We start from the raw sequence: 18,163 nt of genomic DNA on the forward strand, positions 1-18,163 counted from the left end.
TCCGGATACATGATGACCAGTGTAACGGTATGATAAAGAAAAGGATGGAAAATCACTCCAAATTTTAATTATAAAAATGAAAATAATTCACGTCATGTTCCTGGGGGAAATTCACGGAAAATGAGCCATAAGTTTAGGAAGTATACTGCAGGCATTGATTGTCCTTGAAGACAGCTGATCCGTGTGGGGTCCTGTTGGTGCATGTGCCATGTGTGTGTGCTGGAGTGACCTCGTAGGCCTTGCATGGGGATATTTACAGGTAAATGATAATAAACACGTGATCATAATTTCTGTTGTAGGGGATTTAATTGAAAGATTGCCGTTTACTAAACATTCATATTTTTCATATAATTGAATTTGTAATTTTATTCTTGTTTTGCTGATTAAATATACAAGTAGCAATATTTGATATTCAAGGGAAGCAAATAAAACTCATTTTGGCTTAACTCAAACTACGGTATTTGATCCAATAAGCGCCCGTCCCTATAAGCGCACCTTTCACTTTTGAGACCTCACTGATCAGGGCTGAAACTGACAAAACTATGTATGTTTCTAATTAATATCTTTTGTAAATTGATTAATGGTTTACATTGTACATGTATGATTTTGGAAAATGTTAGCATGCAAGCCTAAATTTGTACTACAAGTGAGCGCCCCTTTATTTTTCAATTTGTTAACCGCCCTAAGCGATTATGGGATCATATACAGTAAACAAAAATGTCTATTTACTTAAAATATGTAGCCTTATATATAGTGCTTATCGAGGAAAACAAATAAAATGTTGAATAGAACATGCTTAATACTGCATGGCTATTGCAAAAAGTAAAGTTTTTTTATTTACATTCTAATTTTAAAGATGCTCCACCGCTGACAAATGGTATTTTTTCACTTTCAAAAACAGGGGCAGACGATTTAGTATTTTTCTTCAGTTACAAAAGTTACTTACTTTACACCATTACCACCATTGAAAAGTTTGAGCTTCTAATTTTATTTCAAGTTAAAAATATGAATAATAATTAATTGCATCCCGAAAAAAATCCGTGGCACTATATCCTATATGGAATGAAGTACTGATTGCAGATGCACCAGAGGCAAAATAAATTATTTTGTGTCATCTTTTTGTGTTAATTAGGCATATATATACACGATTTAACACCAATTATTGTTCAAATGATGAATATCATTTATGCTCTGTCGGCGGTGGAGCATCTTTAAATAAGTATAGACATCTACGTGTATATATATTAAAGGGGATCAGACTGCATGTTGCATGCACATGTACTGTGTAGTCGACAAGATAGAATTGATGAGATAAAATTATACATGTAAGGTAATGTATACCCCTATAGTGTAGATCTTTTAACTGAATTACATGTATGTTTATATTGATACAGTACAATGATTTGAACTAGATATTTTGTGTGTTTTTCATAAACAAGCTTGGTACACTCATAAATGGTCTGTAAAAATATCAATCAAACCGAAAATTCTCCAAATTGTTATTTTGTCATAAATTTTCCAAAAGTTAATAGGAAAAGCCCTGGTGTTGATTAGTTAATATATGTTCATACAGTTGTGTAAAAGGAAAGGACACAGTGCATCCACTACAGTTGAGTTGTATATTGTTTACTGATTTGCTAGACATTGGCATTCAATGTTTACATGGAAGCAATTTGAAAAATGAGCAAAGATTTTTGTTTTTGTTAACAGCATTGTTGGTTTTACAGTGAATGATACTTCTAGCGACTCTGACCTGATGTAGTTGTTAAAACATTTTTTTTAATGTAATGTTTGAATGTATTAAAACCTAAAACAAAGTCACGGATATGCTATCTGTATATTCACAGCTGTCTCTCTTCGGTACAATGAATTTTGATGAAATTTTCCAACAACATGAATATATTGGTATTTATGTACAAAGTACATATTGTAAACTGATGTAATGTGTGCTGTAATTGCGAGGACCTTACAAAGATAAAATGTATGTATACCAAGTGTCCTAGATATTGACCTATCAGACTAGGTGACAGAAACATTTACTCTGATAACAGGTGGAATAAAGCTTTGAACAGTCCCCCAGCAGATCACTTAACAAATAGGGATACAACTGCACTAGACATGGCAGAGCCTGCAAAGGCTTCAGATCCTTTAGTAACTGGAGAAGGACAGAACACAGACAAAGATGAATCAAGGAAAGCTGAATCTGGGGAAGCTGGTATGACCATGGAAGTGGCTGGAGAAGCTGGGGAAGTGGATTTATCCGAGGAATCTGAAGAGTCAAAAGTAAAAGTGGAAGAGGAGGAAAACCTAGCCCCAGATGGAGGCTTTGGGTGGTGGATTGTGATAGGCAGTTTCTTGGTACATCTCTTTATAGGTATGTTTTCTCAAAATAAGTGTCTAAAGATTCTCCCTGTAATATGACTGCATGAAGGCAAGGCCTTAAAGGGGCGCAGCCAGATGTTTTAACATGAATCATATACGGCATAGGAAGAGCGAAGCTCTACTTGTTTATTTTATTTTCTATTTCATGTAGAAGACATAACTTATAAAAGGACACACTTTAAACTATAAAAGTATATGACTCAAAGAAATGAACTCAAAGATTCAGATTTCTCTGTGTCAATTCAAGGCCTGGAGTGCCGCCTATGCGAATCCTATGATTTCGCGCCATTTGTTGACGTTATGTGACGTCATGATTCCTTGTGCTCATCTTCGCCTTGGTGGATATATTGACTGCATTCTATAGCTTTTAACTTTCAAAGTGTTAATTTTTATTATGTAAAAAATAATAAAAGATGTTTAATTACTCCTGTTATGAATTTGCATTAGTTAAATATATATTTACTGGGGAAAGCAGTACCGGAGCAACACACAACCTCCCCATATGTATGAAAAAATGGCGGCCGCAAACTGAAACTGTCCGTGTGTATGATTGAATTTTGAAGGTTGTGTTTTTTCTTATATTTTCGTGTATCTTACCTTAGAAGTGCTTTGAATTTCATGCCCGAAGCTGCGCCATTATTATATTTTCCTCAGTTTAATAAAACATAAACATATCTATAGTGGAAACACACAAGTGTATCTAGGCATTTTTTTCATTTATTACATTCATGTCTTTTTGTAAAGCAAACACCAACAATAATATAGAACTAAAACTACATGTAAATCAAATACAGTATCGTAGAATAACTTTCCTTTATTCAGAGTAATCAATAATGATTTGTTAACTTAAGATTACCTGTTCAACTTTTGTACTGCTTTCTAGTGGAGATTTTCAAATTGCTTCATTTAAAAGATGTTGATGAAACAGAAATCTGTAAATTTTTAATTTTATTTCAATTTTCTGAAAGAATCTTGACTGTTTCTACATTACTGCACATACATTAAGTATAATGATAAAAATTTATGTGCAAGTAGTGTCAAGTTGTGAAATATGAATATTTAATTTTGTCATTGAATGATTAATTTCTTAAAATAACAAATGTTCATGTGTCCATTTTCCTCATTTTCATTTTTTTATTCTTTGATTTGTCTATGTATGACCGGATCTTTTCTTAAAGGCAAATAATTATTTTCACTAAAGGTGGAATGGAGCGATCAGCTGGAATCATTTATTTAAAGTTTGAAGATAAATTTCAGCAGTCTGCTGCAGCCACAGCCTGGGCAACATCCCTCCCATCAGGTCTAAGGCTAACTCTTGGTAAGTAACCTCCCTCCCATCAGTTCTGACTCTTGGTAAGTAAACCTCCTTCCCATCAGGTCTGAGACTAACTCTTGGTAAGTCAACATCCCTCCCATCAGGTCTGACTCTTGGTAAGTAATCCTCCCTCCCATCAGGTCTGAGACTAACTCTTGGTAGGTAAACCTCCCTCCCATCAGGTCTGACTCTTGGTAAGTAATCCTCCCTCCCATCAGGTCTGAGACTAACTCTTGGTAAGTAAACCTCCCTCCCATCAGGTCTGAGACTGACTCTTGGTAAGTAAACCTCCCTCCCATCAGGTCTGAGACTTGGTAAGTAAATCTCCCTCCCATCAGGTCTGAGACTGACTCTTGGTAAGTAAACCTCCCTCCCATCAGGTCTGAGACTTGGTAAGTAAACCTCCCTCCCATGAGGTATGAGACTTGGTAAGTAAACCTCCCTCCCATCAGGTCTGACACTTGGTAAGTAATCTCCCTCCCATCAGGTCTGAGACTTGGTAAGTAAACATCCCTCCCATCAGGTCTGAGACTTGGTAAGTAAACCTACCTCCAATCTGGTCTGACACTTGGTAAATAAACCTCTCTCCCATGAGGTCTGACACTTGGTAAGTAAATCTCCCTCCCATCAGGTCTGACACTTGGTGAGTAATCCCCCTCCCATCAGGTCTGAGACTTGGTAAGTAAATCTCCCTCCCATCAGGTCTGACACTTGGTAAGTAAACCTCTCTCCAATCAGGTCTGAGACTTGGTAAGTAAACTTCTCTCCTGTCAGGACTGAGACTTTGTAAGTATACCTCCCTTCAATTAGGTCTAACATTTGGTAAGTAAACATCCCTCCCATGGGGTCTGACACTTGGTAAACAAACCTCCTTCCCATCAGGTCTGACACTTGGTAAGTAATTCTGCCTTCCATCAGGTCTCTGACATAGTAAGTTAACATCCCTCCAATCAGGTCTGACACTCGGTAAGTAAACCTCCCTCCAATCAGGTCTGACACTTGGTAAGTAAATCTCCCTCCCATCAGGTCTGACACTTGGTAAGTAAATCTTCCACCCATGAGGTCTGACACTTGGTAAGTAAATCTCCCTCCTATCAGGTCTGACACTTGGTAAGTAAATCTCCCTCACATCAGGTCTGACACTTGGTGAGTAAATTTCCCTACCATCAGGTCTGACACTTGGTAGGTAAACCTCCCTCCCATCAGGTCTGACACTTGGTGAGTAAATCTCCCTCTCATAAGGTCTGAGACTTGGTAAGTAATTCTGCCTTCCATCAGGTCTCTGACATAGTAAGTTAACGTCCCTCCCATCAGGTATGAGACTTGGTAAGTCAACTTCTTTCCCATCAGGTCTGACACTTGGTGAGTAAACCTCCCTTCGATCAGGTCTAAGACTTGGTAAGTAAACCTCCCTCCCATCAGGTCTGACACTTGGTAAATAACCTCCCTTCCATCAGGACTGACACTTGGTAAGTAAACCTCACTCCCATCAGGTCTGAAACTTGGTAGTAAACCTCCCTTCAATCAGGTCTGACACTTGGTAAGTAAACCTCCCTCCTATCAGGTCTGACACTTGGTCAGAAAACCTCCTTTCCATCAGGTCTGAAACGTGGTAAGTAAATCTCCCTTCCATCAGGTCTGACACTTGGTAAGTAAACCTCCTTCACATCAGGTCTGACACTTGGTAAGTAAACCTCCCTCCCATCAGGTCTGACACATGGTAAGTAAACCTCCCTTCCATCAGGCCAAAGACTTAGTAAGTAAACCTCCCTCCGATCAGGTCTGACACTTGATAAGTAAACCTCCCTCCCTTCAGGTCTGACACTTGGTAAGTAAACCTCCCTCCAATGAGGTCTGACACTTGGTAAGTAAACCTCCCTTCCATCTGGTCAAAGACATGGTAAGTAAACCTCCCTCCCATCAGGTCTGACACTTGGTAAGTAAACCTCCCTTCCATCAGGCCTGACACTTGGTAAGTAAACATCCCTCCCATCAGGTCTGACACTTGGTAAATAAACCTCCTTCCCATCAGGTCTGACACTTGGTAAGTAATTCTGCCTTCCATCAGGTCTCTGACATAGTAAGTTAACTTCCTTCCAATCAGGTCTGACACTCGGTAAGTAAACATCCCTCCAATCAGGTCTGACACTTGGTAAGTAAATCCCCCTCCTATCAGGTCTGACACTTGGTAAGTAAATCTCCCTCCCATCAGGTCTGACACTAGGTAAGTAAATCTCCCTCACATCAGGTCTGACACTTGGTGAGTAAATTTCCCTACCATCAGGTCTGAGACTTGGTAAGTAAACCTCCCTTCAATCAGGTCTGACACTTGGTAAGTAATTCTGCCTTCCATCAGGTCTCTGACATAGTAAGTTAACATCCCTCCCATCAGGTATGAGACTTGGTAAGTAAATCTCCCTTCCATCAGGTCTGACACTTGGTAAGTAAACCTCCCTCCTATCAGGTCTGACACTTGGTAAGTAAATCTCCCACCCATGAGGTCTGACACTTGGTAAGTAAATCTCCCTCCCATCAGGTCTGACACTAGGTAAGTAAATCTCCCTCACATCAGGTCTGACACTTGGTGAGTAAATTTCCCTACCATCAGGTCTGAGACTTGGTAAGTAAACCTCCCTTCAATCAGGTCTGACACTTGGTAAGTAATTCTGCCTTCCATCAGGTCTCTGACATAGTAAGTTAACATCCCTCCCATCAGGTCTGACACTTGGTGAGTAAATCTCCCTTCCATCAGGTCTGACACTTGGTAGTAAACCTCCCCTCCATCAGGTCTAAGACTTGGTAAGTAAACCTCCCTCCCATCAGGTCTAAGACTTGGTAAGTAAACCTCCCTCCCATCAGGTCTGACACTTGGTAAGTAAACCTCCCGTCCATCAGGTCTGAGACTTGGTAAGTAAACCTCCCTCCCATCAGGTCTGACACTTGGTAGTAAACCTCCCTTCCATCAGGTCTGACACTTGGTGAGTTAACCTTCCTTCCATCAGGTCTGACACTTGGTAAGTAAACCTCCCTCCTATCAGGTCTGACACTTGGTAAGTAAATCTCCCACCCATGAGGTCTGACACTTGGTAAGTAAATCTCCCTCCCATCAGGTCTGACACTAGGTAAGTAAATCTCCCTCACATCAGGTCTGACACTTGGTGAGTAAATTTCCCTACCATCAGGTCTGAGACTTGGTCAGAAAACCTCCCTTCCATCAGGTCTGACACTTGGTAAGTAAATCTCCCTTCCATCAGGTCTGACACTTGGTAAGTAAACTTCCCTCCCATCATGTCTGACACTTGGTAAGTAAACCTCCCTCCCATCAGGTCTGAACCTTGGTAAGTAAACCTCCCTTTCATTAGGTTAAAGACTTGGTAAGTAAACCTCCCTCCCATCAGGTCTGACACTTGGTAAGTAAACCTCCCTTCCATCAGGTCTGACACTTGGTAAGTAAACCTCCCTCCCATCAGGTCTGACACTTGGTAGGTAAACCTCCCTCCCATCAGGTCTGACACTTGGTAAGTAAACCTCCCTACCATCAGGTCTGACACTTGGTAAGTAAACCTCTCTCCCATCAGGTCTGACACTTGGTAGTAAACCTCCCTTCCATCATGTCTAAGACTTGGTAGGTAAACCTCCCTCCCATTCGGTCTGATTTTATAGAGAATTTTAAGTTTAAGGAATGTTAATGGAACTGAGCAACGCCTTTATTGGCGTCAAAGGTCAACGGGGGTTTACTAATGTAGACCGTCCGGTCTGTGTTGATCATGGAAAGTTAGTTTATTAATTTTTATTCAAATGGTAGGGGTCGCTTGACCACAAAAAGCTGCCAAATTGCAAGTAAACCTATGTCATGTCACCACATAACTTCAAACCAACTAATGTTCGCGTGTGGTTAAATTTCTCGTCAATAAAGAATGACGACATATGGTATTGTTTCTCTATTAAAAACATGAACATACGATTTTTTTAATTATAAAAGCCTCTTACCTAACATAATTGAAAAGTTTGAGATTCTCTAATTTTGCTTCAATAATAAACTTTATTTACTGAGGATGAACATGCTTAGCCAACGGCTAATCTACCGCATGGTCCTCAAGACAAAAATTTCAAAAATAATTAATTGCGTCCCGAAAAAAATTGATGGTACTGTGTTATATATGGAATGAAATAGTGATTGCGCATGTTCCAAAAACAAAACAACTTGTTTAGTATTATTGTTTGTCTTAATTTGAGAAAAAAACCACGATTAAATACCAATTATTGTTCAAATGATGCGTATCGTTTATGCTCCGTCGACGGTCTGGGGGCGCATTTTTAAAAATCGTCTTGAAAAAACGTGTAAGTTAAAAATCTAGTCGTCGCGAACAAGTAAGTTAAAGTATCTAAACATTAAAAAAAAACTCGAAATTAAGTCACTGTAAAGATAAGCTTGTTTATAGTGTGTAAATTTCAAAGCTTTTTATGTGTCATTTTATTTAGTTAGTGTAGCGGGATTGGATTGGGTCGATCACCGATGACCAGGTAGCTCAGACTGTAGAGCACTCGACTAGTGTTCAGAGGGTCCCTGGTTCGAATCTCGGTCTGGTTGCTACATTTTCTCTTCTATGTTACGTAATTGGCGCCCAACTAATTAACCCACGGTGATGGTTTTTGGAAGGGCCTTGATGTCTTCGAGGGTGAAGACTTCGAGAAAGGAGGGAGGAGTGTAGCGGGATTGGACTGGGTCGATCATCGGTGACCAAGTAGCTCAGACTGTAGAACACTCGGCTAGTGTTCAGAGGGTCCCTGGTTCGAATCTTGGTATGGCCGCTACATTTTCTCCTCTATGTTACGTAATTGGCGCCCAACTATATAACCCACGTTGATGGTTTTTGGAAGGGCCTCGTATGTCTTCGAGGGTGAAGACTTCAAGAAAGAAGGGAGGAGTGTAGCGGGATTGGACTGAGTCGATCATCGGTGACCAGGTAGCTCAGACAGTAGAGCCCTCGGCTTGTGTTCAGAGGGTCCCTGGTTCGAATTCCGGTCTGGCCACTACATTTTCTCCTCTATGTTACGTAATTGGCGCCCAACTAAATATAACCCACGGTGATGGTTTTTGGAAGGGCCTCGTATGTCTTCGAGGGTGAAGACTTCGAGAAAGGAGGGAGGAGTGTAGCGGGATTGGACTGGGTCGATCATCGGTGACCAGGTAGCTCAGACTGTAGAGCACTCGGCTAGTGTTCAGAGGGTCCCTGGTTCGAATCTCGGTCTGGCCGCTACATTTTCTCTTCTCCCGTTACAGTTTGAGTTGTAATTGTGATGTGTTATTTTGTAGGACCTGTGTGTAGTATGCTGTCAAATCGATATTCTCACCGATCAGTTGTGTGTACAGGAGGTGTGATTCTGTGTATTAGTATGATCATCACATCTTTCTCACCTTCCCTGTCCTTCACCTACGCCAGCTTTGGAGTCTTGGGTGGTCAGTATACGTACACATTTCAAATATTTATAATATGGATATAACAAATAATATTTTGAATTATTAAAATCCTATTTTGTTGATGAATGGACACAAAATCCTTGTTTCTTGATTTATATCAATTACATTGTATATGTCATCGAATGGGTTAGAAATGTTTATATGTTTTCATGAGTGTGGAAAATTAGTAAACAATTAAAAAAAAGTATCATTATTTGAGATGTCATATATCTGTTATTTGTCTAAAGTGAGAAAACATCTATTTATTGCATGTTTACATCTCTTTTCTAGGTCATGACCAGACCTACTGTTACAAGTACAATGTACATAAACTCGTATGCTACTTTAATTACACACTTCAGGCACAAAAGAAGACATTTAAAGTAAAATAATCAAATGCAACATTATGTAAGCTCCAACAATTGAAAATAAACAAATAATTGAAAAGATGCACGTATTATTACATTTTAAAGATGCTCCACCGCTGACCAATGGTGTTTTGTCACTATCTAAAACAGGAGCAGACGATTTAGTAATTTTCATCGGTTACAAAAAATACTTACTTTACACCATTATCACCATTGAAAAGGTCGAGCTTCTAATTTTACTTCAAGTTAAACATATGAAAAATAATTATTTGCATCCCGAAAAAAATCCGTGGCACTATATCCTATATGGAATGAAGTACTGATTGCGCATGCACCAAAGGCAAAATAAATTATTTTATATTATTTTCTGTGTTAATTAGACATATATAAACAAGATTAAACACCAATTATTGTTCAAACGATGAATATCATTTATGCTCTGTCGGCGGTGGAGCATCTTTAAGTTTGATATTTCAAAAAAGGTATTCCCGCCAAAACACAGTTAATGTTGTGTTCTGATTGGTCAATATTGAGTGAAAATATCATAACTGCTAAAAATATACTATGTCGTATTATTTTCATTTCCATCCGCAACCCATTCAAATCGGTATTTGAATTCCACACATGTACAAATGTACTATGATATCAAATATAGATGAATTGTACACCTATGTAAGTATGAAGTATAACAAACGAAAAAACAACCATACAATATAAATGCTTATTCGATGTTTGTTTAGGATCGTTCAGAATATTTATTTTTGAATAACAATATTGCATTTTGGAGTCGTTCCATTGTCATAAATAACAGGAAAACCTTGAATTATGATGCTGCCTTCGATACCGGTAATGAGAAAGACTGTTGTTGAACGATAAACCCGTATATTATGTAGTTATACTCTACTGCTTTTGGACCTATGGACAATACTTCTAGATCTTGTATAAAAACGAAAGATCATCGAAATGTATTACTGAAATGTCGGATGTGTTAGGTATCGTAGATATAACATTCTTACATTATATTGTGATATTACTTACAGGGTTAGGCAGACTTCTGGCGTACGCTCCAGCTGTAGTCATTGTGGGAGAGTACTTTAACAAAAGACGAGGACTTGCTGTCGGGATTGCCACGTCTGGTGTCGGCTTCGGCTCTTTTCTATTCCCTACCCTCATTGAGACTATTTTCACATTCTATGGTTTCTTTGGAGCTTTCCTTATCCTAGGAGCAATCATACTGAACATCTCGGTGTGTGGGGGACTGTTTAGGCCACTCTGGCTTAATGTGAAGATGAAGGTACACGAAGAAAGGTACGTGGCATTTTTTAGCTGAATTGCTCGGCATCTTTTACAAATTAGAACTAGAATTTTACATGACAGTATTTTGTTGTATTTCTTTACATTACATGCTAAATGTTGTGCGTGTCCTGATAAAGAGATAAGTTATTGTTTACATTATTTTAATTACTTCTCTGTTTGCAACTTCAACTTAGTCGTTAGTCGACAAGTTGTTAAAACATCAAGAGTTACCTGGAACATCACTATTGATATTACTCATTTGGCCAATATCAAATTACATGATATTGTAAAAACATACCTTCAATAGATTGAATGCACCTCTCTTTATTTGTATCAAACAGGCGAAAAAGTCGAACTGGAGCAGCCTCAGACGCAGAAAAATCAGCTTTATGTGACAACAGAAGGGGTACAGAAAGTGAAAGAATGCAAACACTTGAACAGGAACCAAATTCAGATGTAGTTTATAGACCAGAAACAAAGACATCAAAAATAAAGAAAATATTTTCCTGTGTTTCATCTAATAATAGAAGGAAGCCAAAGACTAAATTGCTGGAGCTTTCCTTAATGAAAGATTTGCGATTTGCGTCCTTTTGCGCCGCCATTTTGCTGTTTACTATATCATTTCAGGCGGCTTTTGTTTTCATTCCTGCTTACGCTAAGTCTAAAGGTATATCTGAACTCCATGCTTCGTACCTGGTCTCCATCGCTGGCTTCTGTGATGGTACTAGTCGTATTGTGTCAGGGGTTTTACTTGACATGAAAAGCGTGAAGGAATACAGGATTTATATCTACAACGCTGTGCTTTTCCTTGTGGGATTTGTGTCCATTGCCGTACCCCACCTTGATACCTTTGCGGAGCTTGCTATACTTTGTGCCATATATGGACTATTAGTCGGGGCATACATCTGTCAGAAGTCTGTGGTCATTGTTGATATCCTTGGTGTAAAGAAGCTTGTGAATTCCTTCGGATTGTTAATTTGTTTCCAAGGTATTGGAATGTTTCTGGGCCCTCCCATAGCAGGTGCGTGATTTTACAATGTATTGTGTGATGTGTAATGCATCTTACGCTTTAAAATCAGATTTGGTTTAGTTGAACTGATTTTAGGAAACAGCTGATACGTATGGAGTATCTATGAACTATTAAGAATCTATATCTAAAATAAATAAATAATCAAGTTTGAAATATTTCTGAAGAGATTATAATGTATTGATTGCAAATATACTGTGTTTCCAAAACATTTTTCCAATTTAGATTGTCATTATTTTTTGTGATAAATAATTGATGTACGAAAAAGAAGATTAATACAAATTCGATTACAGCTTAATACATGTAGTAAGCATATGTATTCATTTCCTGTTTCAGGTTTCTTTAAAGATGCCAATGGTACCTACGATACTGGGTTCTACTTCGGCGGGGCGTCCATGTTTGTTGGTGCTTGTGTCTTAGCAACAGCCAACGTCATTCATTACATCATGATGAAGAGAAGGTAGAATGAGTGGGCTATGTCCAAGTGTGTTCTTGTCAAATGATTATTTTTTTTACTATTTCATATTACATTTGTTTGTGTGATACTGCAGCTGTTAGTACATTCATGTTACCATTGTTTCTGTACTTGTTTTCGCGTTTTTATATTGTCCTTCGTGTACATCCGTCATAAATGACGATATCTACACTGAGTTAGTGATAAAATCACAATTGTTCTATTGAAATGTCATTCAGTATCACCGTACATGATAGTTTGAAAGTATTACTTTTGTATATATTACCGTGTTCAGCTATTATTACTTTTTTGGTCCGGTGCTTTTAGTAATGAGATATATTTTTGAGATATTGTCAAATATTTGATAAATAATTCTTTGTTTCACTTCCGTCACACCTCCGAATAATACGTCGATCATAGATATGTTACTTTGATAAAAATGTAGTATTGTGTCAATTAATAATGACATCCAGCTTTTATTAAAGGAATGATATACATTTGACATTTATATACTAATATTTTATTGCCATATGCATCGTTATGGCAATTTATTCGATTCTACAAGGACTATTTTTACAAAAGCAGCTTGATAACTTTTATTAAATTATTTTGAATGTATTATTCCATGACTATTTTACTACATTTAATAATGTAGCAGATGAACCAGTGCTGTAAAATGTTAATATGTACTTTATGAAATCTTGTTTTTATCAATAGTTTTTAGCATTATAGTGCTAATGTTTTAGTCTGTTATATTTGATTACACTTAAGCTTGTATATGATGAATGTAAAATAATCATTTCTCGTCATTCCATACCGGTTAATGGCCTGATTACGGTTACATATAATCAATAAAGTTTACTGTTATAACGTTTTGTTTGTATGGTTATCCATATGTTTTGTGAAAACCATATCATCAACGAAATTCATTTACGGGTACCACGTCTTGATGAGTAACAGTTATATTTTAACAAGTGAGGTGTTAACTTTTCTACCATTATATTATATCAAAATAGCAGGGTTTCCACCTCACGAGACAAGAAACAAGAAACAATAATCTATTAATTACATGTTTACGTCTTAATTCTAGGCCAAAACTGATACCAGTACATGTATTTCGATCGGCCGCGATTTTCCCACTTATTTATTCAGTTTTTAACATAGGACACGCATTTCGAGGAAAAATAAAGTCCAAGATAATCTAATGGAACACATTTATGCTCCAACAATTAAAACAATTAAAAAAGAAAAAGCAATAGGGAAATATGCACTTAATGTTATATTTTTTATTTGATATTTGAAAAAATGGTTTTCCCACCGAAGCGATATTTTCACTGTAAATGCTGTGTTATTGTGAAAAATATCACATATATAAAACCATAAAACCTTATATTTTACTCTGAAAAAATGTAATAAAATGTGCTAATATGACCTTTCTATCACGAATTCATTATGCTACCACCTGCTACACCTGCAATGCGTGGAATACCTGTTTTATCGGATAGTAGAATATACATTTACATTTTTTATTTACATTTGACATGTACACAATTTTAAGATATGTAAACTGTCTAGTTGACATGCATATACAGATACCAACAGGAGGTTTTATATAAGATTTATCATCAATTATTGTATAAGTGATAGACATCAAACATCTCGGTTATTTCAATGCTTATGGTTTCAGTTGTATATGTAGCGCTCGTTTGAACATCATGACTAAACTTCCCTTTGGCCTCCGCTCGCTGAAGGGTTTGTTTCGTTCCGCTTTTAAATTATTAGTTGATACTTGTTTCTTTTGAATGTCTCGCATTTTCTTCTGTTGCACTATTTACTATGTTAAATCGCGACCGTGTTTATGTTGTATGTGTTTTGATAAAGGACTATACTATGTTGGAAAGTCAACAATCTGTTTTGGCTACACGGTGACGGTTACGTCTTAATCACAGAGAAAGTATAATAGAAGATAAAAAGGAATAACAATGTAATACTCATTACAAAATCATATTATGTATTTGATATGTTTGGTTTATTCTTTTATTGATCATAATAACAATTTACGTTCAGCATTTGAAATGACATTTTTGCAATAGTGCCTTTGCTACCATAATTATGTATTGTCCATACGATGCTTGGTTTATAAGCAAACATAAAACGGTTATGACACAAAATATGTAATGAGTCACACATTTCCTGTTCTTGCCTTTATCAAAATATTATATTTTATTGTGTTAAATACTTTGAATGCATATATTTGTTTACAAGCTTTTATTTTAGGATAATTTCAGAAGCATTTGATCGCAGACGAATTTTATATTAAGATAGCATTATTGTTATAGTCACTTGTTTAATGTTTTAATTGATCATGTTGTATTATATAATTAGATTTTGCAAGTTGTATTGGAACTAGATCAACAGTCACATCAAACTCAAGATATTGTGTTTAATTAAATGGAAGAAACCTTTGTGTGAGAGATGCGGAAATGCTACTTTTGAGTGAAAGCGAATACTGGTTGTCCATTGAAATCAGGGATATTCTCAAAATATATTTGAATAAAAATTCAAGTATTGACATTAATTATTGTAATACATATTGATCGATAGTTCGTTTATTGTATATTCAGTGTGTAAAAGTGAACTTACTGAATTAATAAAATCTGTTAAAGATGCTCCACCGCCGACAGAGTATAAGTGATACCCATTATTTGAACAATAATTGGTGTTAAATCGTGTATATATATATCTTTCATACCTACGGGTGTAATACTGGCTGTTCTAGGGCAATACACTCATGCCGCCTGAGGCTTCAATAAAGCCTCGTGAAATCACGGCGTCAACGAAATTTCTATTTCCTCGGTAAAATTTTAATATTTTTTTCACAATCCTGACTGTTTTTACTATAAAAGATGCAAACAACGGAATTTTTGTTGTTTCATGTATGAAAAATAGACTTTCAGCCGTGGATTTCTTCGAATTTATTTCAAAATGGCAAGATATTATAGTTGTAAAATTGCTATAAAACGTCGAGGTTTTACAACATTTTGTGACCCTCGGGTAGAATATCCCTATCCTTCATATCCACATATGAAAGAGTCTTATAGTCTAATCAACACAAGAAATATTTCAAATAATTCATTTTGTTCTCGGTGCATGCGAAATAAGTACTGCATTCCATATACATGCAGGATATACAATGTAGTGCCACAGATTTTTTTCGGGATGCAATTAATTTTTTTTTAAAGATGCTCCACCGCCGACAGAGCATAAATGATATTCATTATTTGAACAATAATTGGTGTTTTCTCGTGTGTATATACGTCTAATTAACACAAAACAATAATAAAAAAATAATTTATTTCGCCTTTGGTGCATGTGCAATCAGTACTTCATTCCATATAGGATATAGTGACACGGAATTTTTTCGGGATGCAATTAATTGTTTTTCATATTTTTAATTTGAAGTAAACTTAGAAGCTCAGACTTTTCAATGGTGGTAATAGTGTAAAGTAAGTAACTTTTGTAACCGAAGAAAAATTCTTAATCGTTTGCTCTTGTTTTTGATAGTGATAAAATACCATTTGCCGGCGGTGGAGCATCTTTAATATTTTCATCTTGAAGCAAAATTAGAAGCTTAAACTCAATTGTGGTAATGGTGTGATGTAAGTTACTTTGTAACTCAAGAAAAATACTAAATCGTCTGCTCCTGTTTTTTTGAAAGAGAAAAAAAAATACCATTTGTCAGCGGTGGAGCATCTTTAAATCCTAAAGTTTAGTACAGAAAACAGAGGTATGTACCTTAAACATACTTTTGTTGTATTTGGGAATGACGTGTATATAAACTATGTATAGAATACTGTGAATCAGCATGAATTCACCATTCTTAAATTCTGAAATAGAATTTATACTTTTTGGAAATATATTTAAACAGATGTGTTTTCTACAACTATATAATGAATAAATTGACCGTCCGCATTTGAAATAGTCTGTTTGCTTATCTTTTATATACATGTTCAATGCATTATACATCACGATGCCCACAGACATTCGATTTCATGTCTGATTTTGAATCACATTTTTTTCATAAAAGGATCTTCAAACGAGTAAATTATTGAATTCCTCGCAATTTAATTTATTTAGCGTCAACTGACAAAAGATGCAAGCCGATATATATGCCAATGGAGATTAATGGGATCAGAGAATTTAACACCTGTATAATAAAAGCGATGTGTTGGTACAGATATATTAATGGTATCGGACTACTGAACATCTGTAAAATAAAAGCGATGTGTTGGTACAGATATATTAATGGGATCAGAGAGAACTTAACATCTGTATAATAAAAGCGATGTGTTGGTACAGATATATTAATGGTATCGGACTACTGAACATCTGTAAAATAAAAGCGATGTGTTGGTACCGATATATTAATGAGATCAGAGAACTTAAGATCTGTATAATAAAAGCGATGTGTTGGTACAGATATATTAATGGTATCGGACTACTTAACATCTGTGTAATAAAAGCGATGTGTTGGTACAGATATATTAATGGGATCAGAGAGAACTTAAGATCTGTATAATAAAAGCGATGTGTTGGTACCGATATATTAATGGGATCAGAGAGAACTTAATATCTGTATAATAAAAGCGATGTGTTGGTACCGATATATTAATGGTATCGGACTACTTATAACATCTGTAAAATAAAAGCGATGTGTTGGTACAGATATATTAATGGGATCAGAGAGAATTTAAGATCTGTATAATAAAAGCGATGTGTTGGTACCGATATATTAATAAGATCAGAGAACTTAACATCTGTATAATAAAAGCGATGTGTTGGTACAGATATATTAATGGGATCAGACAGAACTTAAGATCTGTATAATAAAAGCGATGTGTTTGTACCGATATATTAATGGTATCGGATTACTTATAACATCTTTAAAATAAAAGCGATGTGTTGGTACCGATATATTAATGGTATCGGACTACTGAACATCTGTATACAATAAAAGCAATGTGTTGGTACAGATATATTAATGGTATCGGACTACTGAACATCTGTATAATAAAAGCGATGTGTTGGTACAGATATATTAATGGTATCGGACCACTTAACATCTGTATAATAAAAGCGATGTGTTGGTACAGATATATTAATGGTATCGGACTACTGAACATCTGTAAAATAAAAGCGATGTGTTGGTACAGATATATTAATGAGATCAGAGAACTTAACATCTGTATAATAAAAGCGATGTGTTGGTACAGATATATTAATGGTATCGGACTACTTATAACATCTGTTAAATAAAAGCGATGTGTTGGTACAGATATATTAATGGGATCAGAGAACTTAACATCTGTATAATAAAAGCGATGTGTTGGTACAGATATATTAATGGGATCAGAGAACTTAACATCTGTATAATAAAAGCGATATGTTGGTACAGATATATTAATGGTATCAGACTACTGAACATCTGTATAATAAAAGCGATGTGTTGGTACAGATATATTAATGGTATCGGACTACTGAACATCTGTGTAATAAAAGCGATGTGTTGGTACAGATATATTAATGGGATCAGAGAGAACTTAAGATCTGTATAATAAAAGCGATGTGTTGGTACCGATATATTAATGGGATCAGAGAGAACTTAATATCTGTATAATAAAAGCGATGTGTTGGTACCGATATATTAATGGTATCGGACTACTTATAACATCTGTAAAATAAAAGCGATGTGTTGGTACAGATATATTAATGGGATCAGAGAGAATTTAAGATCTGTATAATAAAAGCGATGTGTTGGTACCGATATATTAATAAGATCAGAGAACTTAACATCTGTATA

At 36.2% G+C, this 18,163-nt stretch overlaps 1 protein-coding gene across 1 annotated transcript; it reads left to right on the forward strand.

Moving 5' to 3' along the window:
* Window positions 1–5: 5 nt before the first annotated feature.
* On the forward strand, window positions 6–16,282 carry LOC138320392 (monocarboxylate transporter 12-like). Its single transcript, XM_069263329.1, has 7 exons — window positions 6–259; window positions 2,052–2,374; window positions 3,584–3,700; window positions 9,015–9,158; window positions 10,567–10,834; window positions 11,164–11,843; window positions 12,186–16,282. Exons 2-7 carry the CDS (start codon window positions 2,119–2,121, stop codon window positions 12,311–12,313), a joined length of 1,593 nt encoding a protein of 530 aa, XP_069119430.1. The 5' UTR covers window positions 6–259; window positions 2,052–2,118; the 3' UTR covers window positions 12,314–16,282.
* The last annotated feature ends 1,881 nt before the right edge of the window (window positions 16,283–18,163 follow it).

The sequence above is a fragment of the Argopecten irradians genome, chromosome 4, assembly GCF_041381155.1.
Source record: "Argopecten irradians isolate NY chromosome 4, Ai_NY, whole genome shotgun sequence".
Lineage (NCBI taxonomy): Eukaryota > Metazoa > Mollusca > Bivalvia > Pectinida > Pectinidae > Argopecten > Argopecten irradians.